This window comes from Formica exsecta, unplaced genomic scaffold, assembly GCF_003651465.1.
Source record: "Formica exsecta isolate Colony F162 unplaced genomic scaffold, ASM365146v1 scaffold489, whole genome shotgun sequence".
Lineage (NCBI taxonomy): Eukaryota > Metazoa > Arthropoda > Insecta > Hymenoptera > Formicidae > Formica > Formica exsecta.
In genome coordinates, this window is record NW_021852127.1 from 395,792 (window position 1) to 415,031 (window position 19,240).

Sequence of the window (19,240 nt, forward strand, 5' to 3'; positions counted from 1 at the left end):
CAAGGGCCACCCTTCCTAGTCAGGTCAAGTGTTTTCTCTCATTGCGTCGTTGAGTGCATTCGAAGGGTGAGACCGAAAGAATCGCAACTATTTCATTTTGGGACAGATTAGACAGATTAGCGGACAAGGATGCACGACCAGGCAATATTTAGCGATGTCATCTATAACGCGACATCGTGGGGTGAAAGAATATTATTTTTTGTCAACTCGATGCATCTCGTAATTTTTTTGATTGGCGAATACAATGCTTGCTATACAAAAATTTACAAAGAAGAATTGCTAAAGCATCAGCTTTATTTAAATTAACACTAATATGTAATCATATATTCAAACATAAAATCTATAGCAATAATCTTTCTCTCTCTAAAACATATGTAAACTGGTCAACATTCCTAACATTTCAATTTCTGAGACAAAAGAAAAGTTATTTGATACATTTACCTTAAATAAAAAAATAGCAAATTCGCAAAAAGTTTCAAAATATTCTAAATTAAATAAAAAGAAAATGCAAACAAAATAGTATATTATATCAACTTTTGTAAGACTTTGAAATATTATTTTCTAAATAACTTTTATATAATAAAAGTAATATTTATCTAAAAAATTAGAAGATAAGAAAACATTTTATTTTATAAATGATTTAGTCTAATATAATAAATTTATAATTTTTGTTTTCCACATTTTTTTTCTTAAAGCAAAAGATTAATTTATTGGTAAATACATATCATTAGGGAGAACATAATGCAAAGGGTTAAAAATTTACTTATCATATAAGAGACACGCACATCTTTAATACTTGTATCACATGTTGCTAATTACCTGGCGCTTTGAAGTTTTAATGCTTTCATCATCGTGTAAGCTCTTCTCCCAAAAAGGATTAAATCGGAAATCGGATTTCAATGTTTAATCTTTTCCTACATGAGTCTGTGGAAGTCAAAGCACGTTGATTAAAGTAATTCTTGATTAATGAAAACAACAAACGGATCATAACTGTATCATATCGAAATATTAATGTGTGTATGCCATCAGACAAACGAAAGAAGATATATAACACTAACTGTTACAAATATATTATTTGTTATACTGCATATTTTTTTACGTAATTGCTTGCATAAAAAAGTACATTCTCTTATATCATTATAATAAATTATATGCATATTATATTTTGCAAATATTGTGAACGGAATAATTGTGCACTTAGGAACAAACAATATTACTTTTATGAAAAAAATCTTTTCAAGGAATATTGATTATATTATATAATAGAATCTTCAAAGCCGTATTAAATTTTTATACATAAGTTTTTAGTTCTAGAGTAATTTAATTAAAAGTGGGCATTTTATTTTGAACATTTTAATGAGAAAATTTGCATCAATTCTCTCTTAGTACGAGTTAAGAATGGAATAGTCATACATTTACAGAGAAATTTAGACATCTCCCAAGATTTCATTAAGACTGGCTGCTGACGAAATAGGGATCGTTATTATCAATGACAGTTAAGTTTGAATCTTTTTAATTCACTGTGTATAACTGTCTATGTCTAGATAGTCGGTGGAGATTATTATAACTGTCCGTAGAGAAAGTATATACTAGAATGACAAAGCATCATGCGCAACTAATAAAAAAATAAAACATTAATAAATCCATAATATTTCTTCGCATTTTTGATCCACAATTATGGATCCACATACATGCACCAACCGGCCATTTTACCGTGGCACCGAAAAGTGATTCTGGCCATGTAGTTCTGCGGGTTCTAAAATGGAATCATTTGGCGCTACTATACTAGCTAGAAAAAATGTCTTACGAAAAACGGCGGCGTGGCCCTTCTCAGACATCTTTCTATAACAATAATTTCCATAAATTAATAAAATGTCATGTAACTCTCTATTTTTTTTTGTTATTTTCTGCTGATTGTTTTATTTATGATTAATCAATAAAACTTGTATGTTTGATTCAAAGCATGTGACATGTACTTTTTTTAATTTTAGCATCTAATATATATGTACTGGCCACAGACATTCTTACACTTACTTATATATACACTATAAATATGCTTTCAATCTGTCTAATTAAATAACTGCCTTTGTTTCACATGTCAGCATATGATGACAAAATATAGCCGTGTTAGCAATCTAGGTATAATATATAGAAGTCTGTAGTACTGACTGATATCTGATATACATACAAATATGGCGAATTTTAGCGCCATCTTTGATATACCCTAGATATAATACCAATGTAGAAACGGAAAGATACAAAACTTCCTAAATGTAGTCGACGTTTGTCCAAGACAGTCACGCTCCATAAGAGCACGAAGAGGTACAACGCAACGCAACGTGTTCACTGTTAAATAGGTTGATAAGCACATGCTTACGTGGACGATAAGGTAACGTGGGTTTGCATTTCATAAGAGCATTTAAAGTCCCACGTGTTTATTTACGCTTAAATGTCAGTGCCACTGTGGACTGTGTGGGTTCCGACATCATAGTGAACATGAACAACTCATCGCGTAAAGTGAAAAACCCGTTGTTGTCCGCTGCTGGTCCTGGCTTTCCCTTTGACAGTTACACGGAGAATACATTATTAGTACCAGTTACACCCGCGTCAGCCGTACTCCGAGACGGTGAGTTTATTCAACGAGAAGCTGTGGGCGAGGTCCAGCATATTTTTCATATGATTTGACCTGATAATACAGAAAATTGGATAGCGATCGATTGCAAAGTGTGATTTGCAAAGAAGTAATCATAAGAAATAATTCTTCAGGAAAATGATTCTTTTTTTACTCCGTTTGCTCCGTTTTACTGCTCTTGATCTTTCTTGCATCGTGCCTCTGTATTTGCCAGAATGCATTCGTTGGCAAACATCTGTTATTCCTTCATCATTTGCACAGTCGATATTGCAGAGAGAAATGACAGTACGTGATGAAAATCCCTGACAATGAGTCGAGCATAAGGCATTTATATCTATCTAAATATACGGTTCAGTATATCCGTTTGGCCCACACATTTAGTTATGCCCAAAATTATATAGTCGCATATGTATAAAAACTCAAATAATGATACAAAGATCAACATATAAGATTTTTTTGTTTATATGCTCTCTTTAGTTATATATAAATAAAATTTGAATATTAAGATATAAAAATCTAAGTTTAAAATATGCAATTGATCTAAACAAACTAGCCTAGATAAATTTGAAAGAATCTATATATACATAAAAAAAATTATTAATAATATGTCTATTATAAGTTATATTGGTGCTTTTTTTTATTAAATAGTAATTGAATGAATAATTTCTTATTCAACTTAAAACATAGAAAGTTACAGTTTATATATATATATTCTATTTATATACAGTAATGTAATTTAAATTTCAGTTTAGTAACATTTAAAAAATAACACAATTATATTTTACAATAAAAATTTATTAAATGCATTATATATATATACACTAAATAATAGATATTTTAGAAATTTAATGTACAATTTTTATGGTATAGTTGGTTGTGATAATGATAGTTAATTTTCTCATTAAACATATTGTTAGAAGCTTGTTCTTTCGGATCTAACAGGCGGTCTAGAACCATATCTTTGTGTGTAAGGCAGATCGTGGCTACTCCTTTTACTAACGCAATAAACTATTGCAATAATAAGAAGTATTATAAGAAACAGTAGTAGTAATACACCAAGTACGATAGCTGCTATCTCTCCTTGCGATAGATTGTCCCATGCTATAAAAATGAGATGTTATCATGACATTTGATCTTTTGATACTATTATACATTATACAGTCATGCCATTTTCATATTTACGGCATCTTATATTTATTATAAATTTCTGTTAAATAAATATGTCAAATATACATTGAAATTTATCGGCAATAAAAAAAAAATTACCTGTGACGTCGATGCTACGAGAATACTCATTGTCTGATATATCTATTGCCGTAATAGTAGCTGTTGTTGAGCAACACGTCGATAAATAAAAAAATGTAACACGGTCCTTTGTGCCGCTTATAAATTTTGTGCGTAAATATAATCCATTTGGAGTCGATATAACGCGTTTTAAACCTACATAAAAAAAAAAACATAAGTAATTCAATTAAATAGAAATTTTTGGTTAGTAATTATATATATTGATTATCTATCTATATTATTAAACATTCGTCGAATACCTGAATCGGAATCTTGAACGTTGATGTCAACACTCCAAAATGTTTTTTCACAACTATCTTTGTCCAGTTTACCAGCACAATTGCTATTGAACGTATAATCGAGTGTCGGTTTTACATTATCGATGCTCTAAATGCAAAGAGAAATCATAGATAATTAAAAATTTATATAGTATAAGTATTTATAATACAATTTATAATAATAATAGGCATAAAATATACAATCTTATGTAAATATAAAATTAGAATATATCGTAACTCTCGCGTTGCGTATAATTTATTTTATATTATTCTGTATTATTATTTTTTATAAACTATTGTTTCTTTAAAGTTGGGGAATTTATATATGAAAGAAAATTAGAATTGTATATATAATATTGGCTATATCTTCACTTATTTACCTTAGAAATTGCATTTTGAACGTAAACATATACTGTCTTCTCCGGTATTTCCGTACCATCGATGGACAATGTGAGTGTATTAACAGTATCTTGAGTACCCAATGGTACAACGATATCCACGGCTACATTAGTTGTCTGTCCTGGATACAACCATAAGCTGTTGCATACAAATTAACAAAGATAACCACAGATTTCAAAAGCAAAGATAAAGCACAATCATACGGATGCTTTTATATATATGACATTTCTTTTCATAGCTCGTGTTAATTATGCTCGCTTTAATACAGTCTGGTTTTTTTCAGAGAAATTAATACATTTTTAAAATATAAAAATTTATACACACATAAAACAGAGAAATAATACTTATTTAAACTTAAAAAATAAAATTTAATATATAATTTGGTTTCAAAATATATAAGCCATATTATTTACAAATTAGTAAGTTGGTTATATTAATTTCAATAAATTGATTGTAATAATCTTAATTATATTAATTAATTAATTTAAATAGAAGTTAAATACAAGCCAGTGCATGGCAAATTTTTGTGTAAATATTACTTGTAAAAATATTACTTATTTTCTTTTGCTTAAATGTCGAAGATCACTACTATTGATGTAAGATTTGTATTCAAGGCTATTTGTACAGATTCACATTTTTTATTCAATCAACAGTTTACTATTTGTACATTGGTTGAGAAAGACTTAAATAAAAATCTAAGCTGGTATTTACTGTGAATTACGTTATATAAATTGCAAATGTATTATATACGTTGTATGGGCATCAGTGCTTATCGGTTCGTACTGGCCAATATATTCTAATTTAAATCTTTCTAAAAACGAGTTAATCTGTATTTATTTTTATTAATTGATTTACTTACAAGGTTGGCATTATGCTGAGTATTCTAAATGGCGAACTTCTCGCTCGAATTGCATATCTCACTGGAAGCACGCAGTTATTTGTCACATCAAATAACACTCTGTGTGTTGTTCCTGGTGCAGCAATCAAGTTACTTTTGGCATTAATTTCTAGCAGTATCTTTTTTCTTTCAAAAGAATTTCCAATATTTCTAGCAAATTGCGTTGAAAAATCTTGATCGCTATCCTGTGTATGTATTTGCATTAATACATTATCTCTAGTGGATAGTTTCACATCGTTTATATCGATATCTTCATTTAATGATGCAATTTCCGATGATCGCGGTTGAACTTTCTGTTGTTGCTTCTGCACAGTAAGAATTTTATTTATAGAACGAGAGAGAGAGAGAGAGAGAGAGAGAGAATATTTATATATATATATAATGCCTTACAAGAGCTAATATTTTTCTATTAAATGCCTTCCTATTTATTGATGCATTTTGTGGAATTATAATGTCACCATAACTCGTCAGAGAATTATTACGTGCGCGTAGAGAAAATATCGAATAATTGATGAAGTTTTTTGCTACAGTAGTCTCCACCGAAGGCAATAATACATCAGAGAAATCCATTGTTTCGTCGTCATTATTTGTTTTATTTTCATCCATAATTTCTGCCGATCTCTCAAACACGCGTGCGAACTTTGGTCTTCTAGTTATTTTAGAATTTATTACAGGTATTGCATATATACTGGTTTGATTGTTGCCAATATTCTCGGGAATATCCTTTAGAATATATACATAATTGTAATGATTACGTACAAGTATATCCTGATAATTATGTATGGTAGTGTACAATGCAAAAGATGTAAAAAGATATTGTGCTGCTATTCAACTTACTTTTCTTAAATTGATGAATTCTTCAGTTTTCTTACTTATATTCGTTGCTTTAGTTTTTTGTCTGTTTTCATCTAATATTTTATTAAAGTCCTTTTCTATATTGAATTCTAGAAGAAATAGTAAAAATAAGAATTTATAATAATATATTTCTTAAATATAATATTAATAAGTAATATTTTTTAGATAGTGTAGTAAAATATTATATTCTTTTAGTGATTCGTTTTTTATCGTACATAAATGATATATGTATTATATCAATTTTTAAAAAGTTCACTAAATGATGCACCCAATATTTTTTTCGGAATTCATTCCGGAAATTTCATCTTTCGGATGCATAAACAGAACTTTCGCCTATAAAGGCTTTATTTAACTTTCTATGCCAACGAAAGTGAAAGCAATAGATTTCTATTGAAGTTTGTTGCAGCATTGGGAAGCAAAGAATAATTAAAAGTGTAACACAGAGCTATAAATACAATATTAAGGAAACTCTAAGAGATTATACAAAAGAGATAAGCATTGAAATAATTACAATCATTTCAAAACTACAACTAATTTTATTTAACATATACTAATAGAAATAGAGATATTTCGTAGATTGGCTAAAAATATAATTATACGAATAATAATAACCTTGGCAAAGTTTCGAGATATTCAACGGTATAGCGGAAAGTAGATATGTAAATTTTATTTGCAAGAAAAGTCCATAGATTTATTTACGATTGCATATTTTTTGTATGTCTGTTTCTCTTTAACTTTATCTTAAATGTCGCATCGTAGAAAACAGAAAACAATTTTTTTATTAAGATCTTGTTTCTTTCTGCGCGGGCCGACATGCCTAAGGATGCAAATGAGCGAGAATAAAAGAGAGGGAATGAGCGAGAGCCGTGGCCAAAGAGCATCGTGAATTGCACAATCTTGTGTGTATTGGCGAGCCAGAAACCGACGGATTGCAGTTGTAAAACGGCTGCCGTATTACAAGGAAGTTGGCAGCCGCGCGAGAGTACGTGTGGACCCAAGAGCAACTCGCGTGTTTTTTTGACAGTTAAATCGCGCAAAGATAAAAGTGAGTGTTTTGTCTTGTTGATTGTGATAAAAACCCAATTATTAGTCATCGTGATAAGTGAATTTATCTGATTCTTATGCACAATTGTAGTAAAATTGCGAGACGTATGTCGTTTTATTTGATTTATAGTCTATTATTCTATTATTAATTAGCATTATTTAGTTAATGCAATAAATTGATATGAAATTTATTAACCAATTTCTTTTTGAGTACAACTGTTTTGCATTTCAAGATTTGTTTGATCTTTTATTATTAATGACATAAAATCAATTCTTTTTATACTAAAATAATATTGCGTCTCACACAGATCTTTTATTAAAATTATCATGTTTATATTTATAAATGCAATAATCAGTAGAAAATCGTCAAATTATTATTATTTTATATTTTATTTTATTTTAATTTCTTTAGCTATTTGTAACCAGGTTATAAAGCAAATGAAAAAAATATAATTGACATACTTTTGTCGTTAGACAGTTAATTATTTATACCAAGAACTTCTCATAAAAAATGAAAATTTAAAAAAGAGTTTATAAATACATACATATAAAAAAAATAAGTTCATAATTTTAAGTTGCATTACTATAACGATACATAATCAAGATTTACAATTTTGATTATCACTCGTTAATTATTCTTCGTGACGTTATCCTCATCCCGTTCCAAAGAAAGTGATTACATTTAAGTCGTATTTTAAATTTCCCACCCCTGTTAGCTTCACGCACCACCCTCTTGGTGGCAGGTTGCGCGCATCGATAACTACCCTTTCCGTGTTGTGCACAACATGCCAACGACATCATTATTTCTGGTTTCCGCCTCATTCTGTCCGTTAATGTGCATATTGGAAGTGAAAATTGTTCTTGGAGTAAACATTTCGATAGTTTGGATAGTAAATTAAAATTGACGATAAAAAATCACAATTTGTTGATAAGAGAATTATTAAATTTCATCTTTGTATTATTTTAAGCTGAATTGAATTACCGATTATAAAGATTTCGTGAAAAGACAGATATATTGTCTATTAATTAAAAATAAAATATTTATAATAAGTGCAAGTATGAATTCTTGTGTGATGTGGCTGTTCAGTGTAATACAACGAATACTAAGCAATCACTCGATCAATATTGTCCTTGGTGTATGAAGGTTAGACGGATGTAGCGACACTGTTCTATATAGATCTGATAACCGAAAAATACATCAGTAAAAAAATTAGTATGATATGATTTTTACAATTTGTTACAAGGTTTAAGAGAATGCCGGACCGTCCTGTTTTACCGGCCATAATAATTATATATTTGCTTAATATAAGGGTTTTGCGGTGTGTACGTGCAAAATAGGATACCTCTCCACTCGGAAATGCATGAAGGAATATAAGTGAACGTTTGAAAATGTATTTGAAAGCCTAGTAAGAAACATTTCGGTGTGCAAAATGTTGCATAGTAAAATCTTTTTTATAAAGCTTCTAAACTCACTTCTCGAAGTTCACTAATACTCTTTGATAAAATGCCGAGTGCGGAGTTCACTTGTTAGGCACGTGCAGGTTGCAGGTTTTTTATATTAAGTAAATGTTGACGGCAGAAGCCGATAACAAAACTGTAATTTTTTAATTTTTTTTCACTTTTCATATGAAATCATAAACCCCGCACTCCGTTATTATGTATACTTTAATTATGGAAAAGGATTTGTTGATATCTATAATCAACAAAAATATTTTGCAATCCTACTAATATTTGCATTCTGTCGGTATCCGGCATCCTCTTAAATGATGTTTTTTTGCACAAAAGATATTTCAGTAAATAGAAGACAGTTGTGATATATGAGGTGTATTAAAAAATTCAGTATCGCATGAATAGAATAATAGATATTGATATATTTTTACGCTAGTCAATCGCATGCTGTGTTATTTTAATTGTAAGATTAATTAAATAATCTTATTTCAGATCAATTAATATATTTTTTTATCACATAATATATATTATAAACGTCAACATAATGCTTTTCACGAATTAATAAATGTATATATAAAATTAAAGATAAATATTTAGAACAAAAACACATACATTCAGAATACTGTCTTCTTATTGTATATAAAAAATAAAAAAATAGAGTATATGTACGTGCACACATGTATGTGCTTATAGATAGAATCAGAACTGCATGCGAAAGATTTCCTCTCCATACACACACACACACACACACACAAACATAGAATGCTAATTAAAATTTCAATTACATTATCTATGAAAATTGGTTTCGATATATTCGTTCAAGTTAACCCTTCTCCCTGTACACTAATTTTTTTCTGCGATATATAAAAAAATGCATTATATATATATTTTAACGGAAAATTTTGTTGTGGTATATAAAGAATACTTTAAACTTTAAAATATGAATTCTGGATAGTTTCAAGGCTTTAAATAAATTCTAAATTTAAATAAAATTTGTTGTGTTGATCAATCGACTTTTCTTCTATATTTATAATATTTATAGTATTTACAATGTCAGAGCTCAAATAAAGATAAATATCTAATTAATAGATATGTGATAGTATTTATCAAAATTGGTGTTTCTTTAAAAATAACTTACTTGACAATTGTCTAAAATTGTTGAATTTTTATTATCGATAGATAAATGTCTTTCTATCTTTGTATTCAGGCTATTACCCAATAAAAAATTATCTAAAACATCAAAATAATTATATAAAACTAATTTATATATAATTTGTATTTTAAATCAATTTATTATGCGATATATATACATGCATTTATTTAATATATTCTTTATAATAAGATTATTGTCATCAGTATATGTTTTGTTGTAATCCTGTATTAATAATTTGAAATATTATCTAATGATGCGTCATCAGTTATTTTCAAGATATCTAGTGTTAAAAGTTAAACTAACAATAAGAGCAATAGCATAATTTGCAAAACTTATATACGTCATTCAATCGAATATGATAAACAACGTCAATAATATTGATAATCTAATAAAACATTATTTATGTAATATCTCTACGTTAAGATTTTTTTGTTCTTTTTGCTTTTATTTCCCCGGCGAATGAAAAGAAAAGATAAATACCTTTCACAACAGAATCGTTTTCACCAGTTTTCACTTGTTGTATGCAGTACCTTCCAACAAAAATATTTTGTTTCTTTTATTTCAGATACAAATTAATTTTTCTAAAATAATTGTAATTATATATTTATGTATATATTGAGAAATAAAAAAAATATATAATTAGAATATAAGAAAAAGAATTAAAGTCTCGTCTATATAATAATTCTTATTTTAGTTTTATTAATATAAATATATACTGTCACACTAATTGACATAACAAACCTAGAACATCTTGCTGTTAAAAAATCGCTTGGAAATTTTATTATCTCAGATAGATCTTTCGGAGATTCTAACGGAATGTCAAATTTAGACCAGCCATCCTTTAGAGTAATCCCATCCAATCTCGTTTTTGTCTCGATTGATTGCACAGTTCGTGTATTTTCTGTTTTGAGTATTCCCGCATCTCTCTCCGATCCAGAAGCGTTATTAATCGACGTGAAAACTTTTACGGACATTGATACACCGAGTGCATTTTTGCGTAGAATGCAAGCCACATAACATATGACAAAAAGCCAATACACGCGTGATTCCATGACGTAAGCGCAGGGAAAATACTCGACGGAAAGACTAGAGTAAAAATGTGCGGCGTACTTATAAAGTTTCGTTCACATTAGTTTACCAAGGGGGTAACATGTCTTCAGTTACATTGACGATAACATGAGTGCAAAAGTAAATCTGGGCGTAACGTATGTTGCACAATCAAAGATATCTCGTTATGAGTAAAGCTTGATACACAATAGTTGGATAAACTTATTACTTAAATATTGTAGTATTTAATATTATGTAATTATCTCAGATTAAATGCTTTATAATTTAAACTATAGAATTAATATTTATGAGATAATATGCATGTTCTCCATAGTGTGTTTCAAAGTTATATTGAGAAAAAGTGATAAACATTTTTTATTATTAAAACAAAGAGTAAAATAAAATTTGAATAAGTTGGTTATTTATACTCGTATAATAAGATTTAAATGCTTTTCTTTAATTACTATATATCAAATTATATAAGCGTTTTATATATTATATTAAATTTAATGATATTGCATATATTTTTATGATTATGTATAACAGAAACAAATTTTTTTTATTGAATAGATACAAGCATAAAAGTATTTTTACTAATATATAAGTTGTCTGTTTTTATAATAATTTAATGACGATGCCGAGGAATTGATATCCAATAATTCAAATACGAAATCTTTGAAAACTATTAATGAGTTTTTCCTTAATTTCGCGAATGTCATTGTTAATTATTGTGAATTATCCTTAAAGATTTGCGCTTATGAATAAGTTACGTCAATGTAAAAACTTCAAACAATAATACAAAGTATCTCTCAGAATGCTCATCTAATCAAAGACTAAGTCAAAGAGTAAGAGCATTATCGATAGCATTATCTTTTTCATTGGTTCTTACGTTCATTGCATCCTGTCTAATATTGACAGTTCATAAATAACATGGAAAATTTAGTTGTCTAGAAGAAGATATTTTTTGTGGACGTTATTATATCCGATTAATTAAAAATGATTAAATGTATCTATTTTTTAATTTCTGAAAATCTTAGAATGTTTTTTCTATATTTTGAGAGAAAAATATTCACAAAAATATTATTAAGAAAAATTTATTTGTGTGATATAATTTCTTATTTTAAGCATGTTTTCCTATATTTACATGAATTATTGCAAGATGTTTGCAATAATGATAGACAAAATTCTTTTATATATTTCTCGCATACGGATATATACAAATATATCAGAAAATCAAATATATAATATTAAAAAATAATATATTAGAAATCGATAATTGTAAGTTAAATCATTTTCTTCTAGATGCCGAGCTCGACAACTTCATAGGACAGGAGCCGGCTAATATTCAATCTCAGTCTCCATCAAAGATACAGAAGAATTTTTCTACGGATGCATCTTTTCAGTCAAAGGAGAACAAAGATACAGTGAATCAGCCAGCAAAATCGGGATATTTCACGACGATTCTTTCTTCTCTACCGAACTTGTCGCTGTCATCAGCTAAAACCGACGTTTTGGGATCGCAAATAAATCAAACAATCGATGACACTTCAAGCGGAGTGGTACACGAACCTAATCCTTACGTATCTTCACAAGGACATCGTGATTCTCAGTCGGAAATACCAGGATTCTTAGCAATTAACTCTCAGAATCCTCGAAATACAAACTTATCAGGATTCGCTGCTTTCGGTTCCACTGATACTGTATCGAATCCTCCGCCCAGTTTACCTCAATCTGGTTATGGTGAGTGTCTAAAATTAATTTGTAAGTAAAATTGTTTCTCGGTTAACATAATTACTAATGATTTAACATAATTTTTATCACAACGAGTTTTGATTAAATCTTTAGTTAATTACGTGATGTTTGAATAAGTAACTAAGTGATACGTAAAGCGATTTTATTTAAAGCTATTCCAAGAAATCATAATTAGTAGAAATCCAAGGTTAATTTTGTAATTTTAATTTTGTTTACGTGCTGTTTATACACGCAGATAATTATTTTATGTTTGACTCATTCGATTATATAATATAGCAACGATGTTATGTTTCAAGAGCATTATTTTAGAATTAATTATTATTTCTTTTTAAAGCGCCTATTTCTTATCGACTTGGTAATCAACGACGGCTGAAGTATGCGCCTCCACCTGATTTAAAGACCAACAATGCAAAGCCGAGCCCAACGGTACAAACATTCTTTCCTACTCAAAATGTGTCTGCACCGCCGACCATTTTAAATCCGTTTAAGTCGGAGGAATCGGTGCAGGGTAACAATTCTAGCGTACAACAGACTAGTTCTTTACCCGAACAGCTTCCAAAGTTTGAGCAGCTATCGGGAAATAGTTCTCTTCGTAGCTCATTTCGATCCAATCCAGTTGCAACAGAAACAACATATAACTCATCCGTAGCATTTACAACTCAGAATCAATTTTCTGAAAGTTCTTCCGTGTCTACGCCATCGCAATTTGTTTCGTCGTCATCAAGACCGACATCTGCGCAAATATTGGAGCCCACAACGCCACAGAACACTCCGGCGAACGTCTCATTCGCCGGCTTTGCACCTTACGTGGATCGAGATATCCTACCGGCATCTAATTTAGACAGAGAAGTGGTTGCGTTTAGAAAGCCAAATCAACCAAAATCATCGTCGGAATTTTTGAGAGACGGTATTCCCGAGACAACTACAGAATCTGCGCATAAACCGTCATTGATATCGGAGGAGACAAAAGCGACATTTACTCCGATATCAGCAGCCAAGGTGACAGAAAAGTTGGAACATTTACTTGCAGAGCAAAAACAAGATTCTCCTTGCGTGACAACTTCCGAGACCTTTTCAAAAATTAATGAAATTTCATCTAGCGTTACTACTGAATTAACGAAATCTTTCGAAGCGCAGAGCGAGACGCCGCTGGCTACAAATGAGTTCATCGATGAATCATACACGGCAAAGTTGAATAACGTTCAAGAGAAAACCGCTCAGCCTGGAAGTGACACTTGGAGTGACGTATTTCTTGGGCAAGAGCCAGCGGCGGAATCTGTGATCTGCCCGGAAGTACATACGGATAACAATCCGGTTGTAACAGATAACCAAGCGGCTGAGTCGAACATACATTTGCCTCAACAATATTTCCAATCGCAATCGACATCTATGCCAAGCTCCGCTGTATATGCAGACAGACCCGCAGATCAAAGATCAAGCTTGAATTACATACCGCCTGTTCAACTTCCGCAAAGCAGTTTCTACAATCCGCCGAAACCAACGGAGCAATCGGCAAGTGTATTCTTTGAATCGACAAAACCGGACGGATTCTTGAATTTCTCTCAGGAGAAGAATACAAATCCTTCTTATAATCAACCAAGTACCTTAATAGTTGATGCGACAAAAAATTTGCAGCAAGTTCAAGAAAATTCGGCTTTTAATTCTACAGCGATTGATTCCACGGTTCACGTACCGTTTTGGAATGCCGATCAATCTTCTCAATCGCAGGTGTTAAACGTTATATCTAACCAGCCAGTATATAACGTGCCCAGCCAATCGCCAACGCCAACATTTTATAATCCTGCTCAATTTACAAATGAATTGCCTAAACAACTGACTTTTTCACATACATACAATCAACAATCTTCTCAACAGCAATCGTATCAAAACCCATCCTTGTACGAGAATACCAGTGGATTACAGCAATCTTATACTGCTCATGCAGAAAATACTGCATATTCTTCGCCTGCAGTCTCGATGGTAACAGCAATACCTGAACCAACGGGATCAGCCACACTTAACCCTATTCAAATGTCGGTTAATGCGCCGATTCGTACTACACCAGATACCATTCCACCAAGTTTTCAAAATTGGGTAAAAATATCTCGCTCATACCATATTCCTAATTTATTTATAAGATTTAGGCAAAAGAATATCTCATAAAATATTGCCATTAAATACAAATTACTAATAATATTAATTACTAATAAATTTTCTTTATATGTATGTAATTAATTTATATTTTTCCTTTATCTCTTTATTAATAAATTCTTTAGACAATATTTTTATATTTGTATTTATATAAGTAGAACATTTTTAGCTATATTTTATTTATTTTATTTTGTTATTTAAAAAATGCATAAAAATATATTATTATACTCACAAAAAATAAATATTTTTTAGGCTGCTGGATCTTCTGATAAACATATGCAGTACAGATCGGTATACCATCATTGGTTCTACCGCAAAGAGGTGGAGAACAAAATACTATGGCTTCCGTTTTCGATGCAGGATAGTTTAAAATTAGAAGAAATACATAATTCTACCGATATTACTCCTGAAACCACAGTGGCTACTGAGGGTGGTCGTTACGACGTCGATATTTTGCGTCGTCAAAGAACGCCCGTGTATTGGATCGGTGCGCCTACCGAAGTTAGACGATGTTCTTGGTTCTTCAAAGGAGCAACTGAATCGAGATACATTCCTTACAACGAAAGCATTGCTGTAAAGCTCGAGGAGGAATACAAGCAAGCATGCCTTACGAACAATTGGAATCGAAGAGTTGATTTGAATAACGGAGAATATGTTATCTTCCATAGCGCAACAGTTCAGGTTCATTATCTACAACTAACTTCGCCGGATTTGGCAGGATCTTGGGGAAACAGTGCAGTAAGAAAACAAGCTTTATATAATAAATTCAACGTTAAAATAAAATTATATAATAATTAAAGCAGTTTATATTTGGAAATATTTAATTGGAAAATTTGAATTTATAGAAGTTCTGCTTAATAAACTGTGTAATGATACTAAATTACACTGATATGTAATTGTATGAATTTTGTATTAAAATGTTTGTTCATAGGTTTTTTTTTTAATTTTACTATTGTTGAAATATTGTACAGTTTGTTCCGTTGTCACTGCGATTAAACATTTTATATTATTATATTTTATTAAAATGGAATAAATGTGCTGTTAAAAATTATTTATTCTTTGTTATGCAATTTATATGTTCAATATATTATTAAAAATGCTTTGCTTATAGTTTACACTTAAGCTTTTAATTTTGACTTAATAACATTTTATTTTCAGTGTTTTTAAAATTATATTTTATTTTATACCACACACATTATTTCCAATTTATGCAATTATTCTTTAAAATATTTCATTATTTTTGATAAATTATTTTACCGCTTAAGACGCGATTTTTTATAATACACGCATGGTTCTGTTTGAAATGGTGAATCCTAATTTCTACAGGGTTCAGAGGACACTACATATTTACAGGGTGCTGCAAGTAGACCAAGAGTTGTTAAAAGAGGAGTTGACGAATTCAATATAGACGAGGGTGAGCCCGAAAAAGTAGATCATCTCCTATTTCTCGTTCATGGTATAGGTAGTGTTTGCGATTTAAAATTCCGCACTGTAGAAGAAGTCGGTAAGTTGTGAAAAATGTCACGTTAAATCCGGATAAACTAGTTATAATGATCACTTGTCAAATCTATAAATATGTAATTTCGATATATTAATGTTTATAAAATTTTTTTTTTTTACAGTTGATGAATTTCGAAGTATATCACTTCAATTGGTGCAGTCACATTATCGTACTGCGGGCGAGCAAGGAATCGTAAATAGAATAGAAGTTTTGCCAATCTCCTGGCATACAACACTTCATTCTGAGGATACAGGAATCGACAAAAAGTTGCAATCTATCACTTTGGAGAGTATACCAAAGTTACGACATTTTACTAATGATACTTTGCTCGATATACTTTTCTATACTAGTCCCATATATTGTCAAACTATTATGCGCACCGTCGGAAGTGAGATAAATAGATTGCACTTTCTATTTAAAGAAAGAAATCCTACCTTTGATGGAGAAATATACTTAAGTGGTCATTCATTGGGCAGTTTAATCTTGTTCGATCTATTGTGCCATCAAAAGCCCGTTAAGAAAGAAGAAGAAGAAGAAGACGGAAAAAACGATGACAATACTGGCAGTGATAAGGAAGGTGTAAGTAAAAAAAAAAAAAAAAAAACCGCTTTTTTACTCGATCTTATGATAATTTAAATACTTTTTATCTCAATTTAAAATATTTAAGTAGTAAAATGTTTATCGCGCTATCGCAGGATAATGATAGTATTGGGCCCATTAAGCCAATGCCGGCAGCTGTTTTGAAAAGACGTCTTAGTAGAAGAATCAGTTATGTTGTAATGGGCGCGGCAGGAACTGGCCAACCTTACATACATTATCCGCAGCTCAATTTTCATCCGCGTGCTTTTTTTGCTCTCGGCAGTCCGATTGGCATGTTTGTAACGGTTCGCGGAATTGATACTCTCGGAGAAAACTTTGCTCTACCCACTTGTCCAGCTTTCTTCAACATTTTTCATCCTTTTGATCCAGTAGCTTATAGAGTAGAGTCCTTGATTAATCCTGAAGCTCACAAATTTCGACCTATGCTGATACCACATCACAAAGGCAGGAAAAGAATGCATTTAGGTGAGTTTAAAAATTTCTTATTTTTATAATGTATGTGATAATTTATATGATAAGAAATTTTAATGAAGAAAAATTCATATATTTATTAATGTTTATGATTTGCAGAATTAAAGGAAACGATGGCACGTGTCGGAGCAGATTTGAAACAAAAGTTAATTGATTCCGTAAAAAATACGTGGAACTCTTTCTATCAATTAGCCTTATTTCACAAACCAGACAATCAAGTTTTGGAACGTGAGATCGATAAAGTTGTCGAGGAACAGTTACAGAAGCAGCCTAGTATACCAGATCAACATAACAACGACGATGGTGGTGCCAATTTAAAAATAGGAAAACTTAACGGTGGTCGAAGAATAGATTACGTGCTTCAAGAAGCGCCTTTTGAATATATTAATGAATATATTTTTGCTCTTACAAGCCATATCTGTTACTGGTAAATCTAGATATATTTGTTGTGAGAAATATATTACGTTATATTTACTGCCTATTAATTCTTATATTGTTTGATTAATTTTAGGGAATCTGAGGATACTATGCTATTGATACTGAAGGAAATATATGGATCTAGAGGTATTCAGACAGATGCGCAACTTCCTCAGCAAACAATGTCAATTGAGAGAGTGTCTCCTTCGCCATCTTTGAATTTATCATCTGCATTGTCAAACAGTGAAAGCAACGTAGGAACATCTGTTATGGGAATAGATCCTACAGTACCCATATCAAGCAGACCTGTTGGTCCACCACCTATGACTGGTTTTGTACCAAAATCATGATCGACAACACATCTTTCCGACCTTACTCTTTTAATTTGAATATATAACAGAAGTAAAATTAATCTCTCTCTCTCTCTCTCTCTCTCTCTCTCTCTCTCTCTCTCTCTCTCTCTCTCTCTCTCTCTCTCTCTCTCTCTCTCTCTCTCTCTCTCTCTCTCTCTCTCTCTCTCTCTCTCTCTCTCTCTCTCTCTCTCTCTCTCTCTCTCTCTCTCTCTCTCTCTCTCTCTCTCTCTCTCTCTCTCTCTCTCTCTCTCTCTCTCTCTCTCTCTCTCTCTCTCTCTCTCTCTCTCTCTCTCTCTCTCTCTCTCTCTCTCTCTCTCTCTCTCTCTCTCTCTCTCTCTCTCTCTCTCTCTCTCTCTCTCTCTCTCTCTCTCTCTCTCTCTCTCTCTCTCTTAATGCGATAATAAATCACGTTGAGAAAGAAATTTACTTTCAGTTGATACCTAAAATAAAAAAATAAAAATTACACGTCTAACATTGATATTAAAAAGAAAAGATGAAATGCAGAAGAAAAATCAAACTTTGTATTTTACAGTGTTTTTGTGTGTATTATTTGTAAATTTTATTACAAAGCACTAATTAAGAGATATATGTATATGAAATATTAATTGCACTATATTACGAAATCGGCCTATGTAATCAATTCTCCTCTCTCTGACGATTTTTAGTTTTGTAGTAACAAATCAGTTATTAGGTGTTAATGACAAAAAAATGTTAAGAATAATTCAATCTATTGGTACATTTAAATAATTGTTAATTTTTAATTATTTCGTTTATTTGCATATTTAATGTATATTCGTATATATTATTGACGATATTGACATTAAAACGTTATGCAATTGTAATTGTATGATTGAAGGTATGTATAAAATATTGCACAGAAAAGATATCAATATTGGGACAAAAATGCGCAAATATGAAATAACATGTAAATACATACGTAGATTAAATAAATTTTT

General features: G+C 30.7%; 2 protein-coding genes across 3 annotated transcripts; one reads left to right on the forward strand and one right to left on the reverse strand.

Moving 5' to 3' along the window:
• Positions 1-2,303: 2,303 nt before the first annotated feature.
• On the forward strand, positions 2,304-18,385 carry LOC115241435 (SEC23-interacting protein-like). 2 transcript variants are annotated; one of them, XM_029817199.1, is made up of 10 exons: positions 2,304-2,389; positions 2,457-2,626; positions 12,342-12,779; positions 13,126-14,885; positions 15,195-15,680; positions 16,296-16,446; positions 16,565-17,022; positions 17,139-17,508; positions 17,614-17,941; positions 18,026-18,378. In XM_029817199.1, the coding sequence occupies exons 1-10, from the start codon at positions 2,370-2,372 to the stop codon at positions 18,279-18,281; spliced, it is 4,437 nt and encodes a 1,478-aa protein (XP_029673059.1). In that variant the 5' UTR covers positions 2,304-2,369; the 3' UTR covers positions 18,282-18,378. The 2 variants fall into 2 exon arrangements, with proteins under 2 accessions (XP_029673059.1, XP_029673058.1); XM_029817198.1 differs by having other exon boundaries at positions 2,305-2,389; positions 16,269-16,446; positions 18,026-18,385.
• On the reverse strand, positions 2,634-11,310 carry LOC115241436. The gene is made up of 9 exons (XM_029817200.1): positions 10,734-11,310; positions 10,473-10,522; positions 6,329-6,435; positions 5,882-6,214; positions 5,453-5,796; positions 4,575-4,731; positions 4,177-4,303; positions 3,899-4,072; positions 2,634-3,733 (listed from the first exon to the last, which is right to left on the reverse strand). The coding sequence occupies exons 1-9, from the start codon at positions 11,042-11,044 to the stop codon at positions 3,546-3,548; spliced, it is 1,791 nt and encodes a 596-aa protein (XP_029673060.1). The 5' UTR covers positions 11,045-11,310; the 3' UTR covers positions 2,634-3,545.
• Positions 18,386-19,240: the final 855 nt, after the last annotated feature.